General features: G+C 49.7%; 1 protein-coding gene across 1 annotated transcript; it reads left to right on the top strand.

Moving 5' to 3' along the window:
• Nucleotides 1-438: 438 nt before the first annotated feature.
• Nucleotides 439-7,745, top strand: LOC311326839 (ectonucleotide pyrophosphatase/phosphodiesterase family member 7-like; the record flags this gene model as incomplete). The annotated part of the gene is made up of 5 exons (XM_084459817.1): nucleotides 439-604; nucleotides 5,042-5,187; nucleotides 5,891-6,094; nucleotides 6,526-6,954; nucleotides 7,485-7,745. Exons 1-5 carry the CDS (start codon nucleotides 520-522, stop codon nucleotides 7,743-7,745), a joined length of 1,125 nt encoding a protein of 374 aa, XP_084315943.1. The 5' UTR covers nucleotides 439-519.

Consider the following 7,745-nt stretch of genomic DNA (forward strand, 5'->3'; position numbering starts at 1 on the left):
AGGTTAAGAGGGAGGGGGGCAGGTTTTCAAGGGAACATATGTGATTAGAGAGTGTAAAAGTTATTCAAGTGTGGTTGTGTGCATGCGTGTGTGTGTGTGTGTGTGTGTGTATGTGTGTGTGTGTGTGCGTGTGCGTGTGCGTGTGCGTGTGCGTGTGTGTGTGTGTGTGTGTGTGTGTGTGGTGATTAGAGAACAGTGCAGCAGAGAGACAGACAGACAGTCAGTCAGTCCAGCCATCATCTGAGAAGAGGTCAAGCAGACTGGACTACCAGGTGTACCTGACTGAGTTTACATAGTAGAGTGATGGTCACTCTGTCAACCATGCTGCAGCTGCTGACCCTGGTTCTGCTGGTCCTCCAGGCTGCCTTTCCCTCTGAGGCGGCCCCACGGCGAGGCCCCGTCCCCGGGCACGCGTCCGGGCGAGCTGGGACCCCCTCCAGGAACAAGCTGCTGCTCATCTCGTTCGACGGGTTCCGCTGGGACTACGACCGGGACGTGGACACGCCACATCTGGACCAGATGGCGCTGGACGGCGTGAGGGCCACCTACGTCACCCCCCCCTTCATCACCATCACCAGCCCCACACACTTCACACTGCTCTCAGGTCAGTAAGCACACGCACACACACACACACACATACATAATTAATATTAAACACACACACTACAGGTTGATCTCAGGTAATAAAGGATATACATGTGTTTTTAATAGGCTGTTCCCTTAAGATGCACTTACCTGTTTCACCTAAACATCACTCCTCCAATGAGTCCATCAGTCAATCAGCATCCTCAAAGAATTAGTTCAATTATCTTTATTATCTATCATGTGTCTAAGTGAAAAAATCTCAGGGGGGGGGGCACAGAGGGGCCCACAGAGATATCACACTTGTGTTTTTGTCCATTAATATGCACTGTCCCTATTTAAAATAAAATAAAATAAATAAAATAAAAAGTATAAGGCCCATATTTTTCTGGAAGGCCCCTGATTATAGAAGGGACGAGGAGCATCGGATAGAACGGGTCACTGTTTATCAACACTGACTACAAGACATCGTTGATGCCTCTAACCAATTTCATGACTTTTCTATTAATATTTAATATCCCCATTTCTAAATTTCACCGGCTACAAAGTTGTATTGGTGTATTTTATGTGCTGCGTTTAGTCTCATGTGTAACTAACAAGCTTGCATACTATCCACATGTATAGCCTATAATATCACTGTCATTAGGCTCTAAAACAGCAAGTTGGTTGGGCTTATTGACGCATCAAAATAGAGCAGTTTGAATTCACTCATACAATCACTTAACATTATTTTGCGCCTATTTCGTAAAAGCACTTAGGCTACTCGAACCTGACACCTTCCGCCGACTTCACGACGGGCTCGTAACCTCACCGCGACGGGCACGTAACCTCACCACGACGGGCGCGTAACCTCACCGCAGACGCGCGCACGTAAGTCACCGTACACGTGCGCATGTTCTTCTACTACTTTCTGTTTAATACTTTTTTCATTGAACAGCGTCAGGAAGCCCCGCCGTGAAGCAGGGCATCAAAAAATTGGTTGATACTCATAATGTTCCTCTCCACGGAAATCTTTAGTAAAAGGCGAAAGATTTATACGATCTGAAGAGAAACCAGAGTGAACTACCGAGGATAAGAGCTGATCCAGGGTCAGTCTCGGCCAGGACAGACTCTCTGCTGGTTACAGGCTGAGCGTTGGTTTTTAAATATAATAACACATACAAATATAATATATAATAACACATATACACGTGTGTAAAGAGGTTCACATGACATTTATTACGGATCGGCCGAAAATATCTGCCGTCTTGTTCACTCCATATACACGCGAAAGGCATGACGGGAAGTATTTCTACATATCACCAAATGGTGCATTTCAACATTATAATCTCGCATAAATAGTACACGAAGTTTGAAACTAAGACACTAGTTTGAAACTACCATAGCAAGGCGTCCGCTCCAAAAGTTACTTCCAATGTTAATGTGTAGCTAAAATAAAATAAAATAAAAAACAGATCTTTCTATGAATCAACGCATGCGCAGTGGAAGGCAGCTTGGGGATTCTTGTGTGGGCTAGTGGGCTACAGGGACACACGACCGTGGGATAGTGAGTGAGTTGATGAAACGACAGTGTTACAATGTAACGTGATTCATCAGTAATGTATCGCCCACGTATTTTAATATCAAAATGTTCGCATTGTAACGTTATTAACACGTCAGTCTGTTGTTGATTTAGACCAACGACCCTCTGACTCACCAAGCCCTCTAAATCTGACAGCAGTGGGCTGAATGGGCCTGATGCCCACAATAAACAGGTTATTATCTGGCAATCCCTTCGTGTCAAGGACATGCATTCAAACATGTTGCATATACTACAAACTATACCAGCATAAATGCAACATATGTAAAACCCAGTAGCGCACCGTGGGGTCTAGCACAGGGCCCCGCCCCCCCGTGGGGTCTAGCACAGGGCCCCGCCCCCCCGTGGGGTCTAGCACAGGGCCCCGCCCCCCATGGGGTCTAGCACAGGGCCCCGCCCCCCCGTGGGGTCTAGCACAGGGCCCCGCCCCCCGTGGGGTCTAGCACAGGGCCCCGCCCCCCCGTGGGGTCTAGCACAGGGCCCCGCCCCCCGTGGGGTCTAGCACAGGGCCCCGCCCCCCCGCACACACCACGCGCACAGAGAGAGAGAGAGAGGGAGAAACGCACGTAGGCCTATAATTTGCAGCACCAGGAATAATGTATTAGTTTCCACCATTACCTAGGCTAAACAATTGACTATAATAACACAACAAATTACTATAATTCCGCACAAAAACGAAGTCCATCAAAAGATTCCGACAACTCGTATTCAAACACCACAACGACTTAACAAACTGAAATAGGCCAGTGTGGGCTCTCACATCGCATTCATAAACATCAACTGACACCAATAATAAAGGAAAGACTTTGTCAACAACAGGTCCTTATATCTCACATAGAAGCAAATTCACGCACATTGTCAACATGATCAATCTGAAATGCATAAAGCTGCAATAACCCTAACCCTAACCCTAATAACCCTAACCCTATGCTGCACATCACCCTCAGCTCCATTCTGAGCCTGGTCAGATCAAACTGCCCCATAGCTTTCATTTAGGCTCCTAAGTGCGTTTTCAGGGAAGGCCTGCTTGTATTCCATAAACAGCTGTGGGTCGAGCAGGGCCAGGAACAAGTCTTTTTTACTTTACTAGCCGTTAGCCAGTCCTATCCGTCATAGTTAGCATCTTGAAAGTGCCTCACAAATGATATCCTGGCTGCGTTAGTCCTTCCAGCTTAGGTCTTGGTCTCTCTCGTTCAGTAATTTATTTTTTTGCTTGAAAGGTTCTCCGAGAAAATGGTTTGCTGAGCAAGTCAGCTACAATATCAACTTCTTGGCTGGTAACTTTATCAACTGAGGCAGCCATTCTTCTCGGTCAATCACTCAGCCACTTAGAACTACGCCCCCTACTGTATGGACAGGCTATTACACACAGGGCCTGCACAGGCCTCTGGGGTGGTCTATTACATACATTCTGATTGGTTGATGGAGCTGTCACTCCACAGCCAAGGACACAGAAGGCCCTGGGAGGCGGAGATAGTTGTATGATTCCGTTCCAATGGCTGTGATAGGCTGGCCAATTAAAATCGAACCAAAAATATTTTTAAAAGCAAATACATAATTTAAATGAAATATTCTGAATAATTTCAACAATAATACAATAATAACTACTACTTTGTTCAAAAAAAGACATTTCTCAAAAATGAAAGGGCCTGCAGACAAGGCCCTGAAGGCCCATTGGTAAAACCCAGGCCTGGAGAGAGAGAGAGAGAGAGAGAGAGAGTGTGTGTGTGTGTGTGTGTGTGTGTGTGTGTGTGTGTGTGTGTGTGCGCGTGTGTGTGTGTGTGTGTGTGTGTGTGTGTGTGAGAGAGAGAGAGAGAGAGAGTGTGTGTGTGTGTGTGTGTGTGTGTGTGTGTGTGTGTGTGAGAGAGAGAGAGAGAGAGAGTGTGTGTGTGTGTGTGAGAGAGAGAGAGAGAGAGAGAGAGAGAGAGAGAAAGAGAGAGGAAGAGAGAGAGAGGATGCTGCTACATGCCTCCCTGGCAGAATGTTTTTGTGTGTCAGTGCCGTGCTGAGGGCCCTAGCTGGACTCCCCTGGCCCAGGAGGACAGTAGGAGGACAGTAGGAGGACAGTAGGAGGACAGTAGGAGGACAGTAGGAGGCCAGTAGGAGGACAGTAGGAGGACAGTAGGACAGTAGTAGTACCTTCATGTTCCAACATGGTCCTCCTATCTATTTTCATTGCAGCCAGTGTCAAGTGTCGTTCTTTTTTTCGTTTTTCCCCAATATGATTACTGGGATGTGGTTGTGTGAACATTCATTTAACTCTTGCTGAATTAAACTGTCTTCCCAAAGTTTGTTCCACTGAGCGCTGTGGCTGTGTGTTCTTCAGGGCGCTACATAGAGAACCATGGTGTGATCCACTGAGCGCTGTGTGTTCCTCAGGGCGCTACATAGAGAACCATGGTGTGATCCACTGAGCGCTGTGTGTTCCTCAGGGTGCTATATAGAGAACCATGGCGTGATCCACTGAGCGCTGTGTGTTCTTCAGGGCGCTACATAGAGAACCATGGTGTGATCCACTGAGCACTGTCGCTGTGTGTTCCTCAGGGCGCTATATAGAGAACCATGGTGTGATCCACTGAGCGCTGTGTGTTCCTCAGGGCGCTACATAGAGAACCATGGTGTGATCCACTGAGCGATGTCGCTGTGTGTTCCTCAGGGCGCTACATAGAGAACCATGGCGTGATCCACTGAGCGCTGTGGCTGTGTGTTCCTCAGGGCGCTACATAGAGAACCATGGTGTGATCCACTGAGCGCTGTGTGTTCCTCAGGGCGCTACATAGAGAACCATGGTGTGATCCACTGAGCGATGTCGCTGTGTGTTCCTCAGGGCGCTACATAGAGAACCATGGCGTGATCCACTGAGCGCTGTGTGTTCCTCAGGGCGCTACATAGAGAACCATGGCGTGATCCACAACATGTGGTTCAACATCACCACCCAGGAGAGGAAGCAGTACTACATGACCCAGTTTGTGGATTCCTACTGGGACAACGGCAGCCTTCCCATCTGGATCACAGCACAGAGACAGGTGAGACACGGCTATCACACACACACACACACACTTATCCCAGGAACATACACACTTATCCCAGGAACATACACACTCATCCCAGCAGACACACACACACACACTTATCTCAGGCATGTACTGTACACACTCAACCCAGGAACGCACACTCCGACACACATACACACTTGGTCCCCGGGGGCCATGAATGATGGCTGCCCGCTGCTCCTGGAGGAGGACGGCTCAGGATGGGAGGTGGCCCACGAAAGTTGCATGTGTGTGTGTGTGTGTGTGTGTGTGTGTGTGTGTGTGTGTGCGTGTGTGTGTGTGTGTGCCGTGTGGCCTCACGATGTGTGATCATGTGTGGCAGCATAAAGACCCCCAGGTCCTGTATTGTGTTGTATTCTCTGATCATCTACTGTGACCCTTTTGTCTAACAGCCCTGTTAGATTCAGCTTTGGCTGACAATGGCAGAATCAACATGACTATTTTAATATGCTACATTATCTCGTGTATGAACCTTGTAGCCTGTGTAGGAGTTAGCAGTTGGTTTTTGATGACATCCTGAGGGACGGTTTCCAGCCTGCTGCTGGACCTAAAAACCTCTAATTTCCATGGGTCATGGATTATATATCACATTGCGTGTCCCCCATTGACAGGTTGTATCTGTGACCAGGAAACTGTCTCTAACAGTTTAAACTCTCCCCCCTCTCCGCCCCCCTAGGGTCTGAAGGCCGGCTCGCTGCACTTCCCCGGGACGGCTGCCACATACCGGGGTCAGCAGGTGGGGGTCAAGCAGGTGGAGCCCTGGTTCTACGACCACTCCAATGAGACTGAATGGAAACGCAATGTGGACAGGGTGGTAGGGGACTGGTTCCACCACCAGGACCTGGACTTTGTGTCTCTCTACTTCGGGGAACCAGACAAGGTAGATAAACGGCGACGGGATTGTATAGATAAGAAGATGCACTCTTAGATAGAAGATGCACGCTTAGATAGAAGATGCACTCTTAGATAGCCGAGTGCGGATAGAAGATGCACTCTTAACGACTCTCAGATATCAGATTTTCCGATCTGACCGTCATACTATCGCTATCTTACAGATACACGCTATCTTTATGGCCATCCAATTATCATCCGTAAGTTTTTACAGGTGAATTGCTCTCCACTGTAGCCTAACGATACCTGAGATGTGGCGATTGCTTTAGCGCCTACTGGCTACCGAGCTTCACCCAGGTGGGGGCCGCACATTGGTTGTGGAAGAGGTGAGCTACCCCTCCCCCCCCCCCCATCCCTCCCCCCCCCCCTCCCTCCCTCCCTATAATGTGTTGTTATTATTATGTTATTATCATTATTAAGGCCGGCCACAAGTACGGACCGGACTCGCCGGAGCGCCGGGCGATGGTGAGGCAGGTGGACCGGACGGTGGGTTATCTGCGGGACAGGATCCGTGACCACGGGCTGGCGGAGCGGCTCAACGTCATCATCACCTCCGACCACGGGATGACTGCGGTGTTCCGGGGCGCCGGGGTGGAGGACATCGTCCTCGTCAAGATCCCCGGGTTCGACTGGCGGGACATCCGGTTCCAGCTGGTGGACCACGGGCCCGTCGGGATGCTGCTGCCCAAGGAAGGCCTCCTGGAGAAGGTGTACGCGGTCCTGAAGGCGGCGCACCCCCACCTGCACGTCTACAAGAAGGAGGACATGCCTGCCAGGCTGCGCTACGGCAACCACCCCCGCCTGCTGCCCCTCATCCTATTCGCCGACCCTGGTTACATCATCAGTGGGGTGAGTGAGCTGAGGCAGAGCCCACCGGTATACATACATACTGTAGTGTACATGAACGTTATCTTGAGAGGAGTAACAGACCTAGCATGCTAGCATCCTCTTTATTTGAAGACGCACACATACATAGGATGGGATCGATCATAGCCAGACATATCAAACACAGCTAGACATATCAAACACAGCTAGACATATCAAACACAGCCAGACATATCAAACACAGCCGGACATATCAAACACAGCTAGACATATCAAACACAGCTAGACATATCAAACACAGATATCTAGAATCGATGCCCCCCAGCAATAACATTTGACCACTGTTTTAAAAGTGTAACAATCCTAATCGCTCGATATACCCCACTCCTTCACACCGTCGAACCCTCACCCTGTCTCTTCCCTCTAACCCCCACTCCCAACCCCGCCCTTATCTGTTCCCACTCATCCCCCAACCCTCGTCCCTCTCTGTTACCACTACCCCCCCACAACCGCCAACCCCCCCCCCCCCCTCCCCCCCCACCTGCTCCTTTCAGTCATATGATGTCCAGTCTAATAAGGGCGAGCATGGCTTCGACAACAAGCACCTGGACATGAAGCCATTCTTCAGGGCCGTGGGCCCAGACTTCCACAGCAACCTCCATGTGGGGCCCTTCGAGACGGTGAACGTGTACCCGTTAATGTGCCACATCCTGGGCATCACACCGGAGGTCAACGATGGGTCCCTGGAGCACACCAGCCATATGCTCCGCTCACATCCTGGCACCGGAGACTACCAGAGTAAGATCTATTTCTGA

This window comes from Borostomias antarcticus (assembly GCF_949987555.1).
Source record: "Borostomias antarcticus genome assembly, chromosome: 29".
Classification (NCBI taxonomy): Eukaryota; Metazoa; Chordata; class Actinopteri; order Stomiiformes; family Stomiidae; genus Borostomias; species Borostomias antarcticus.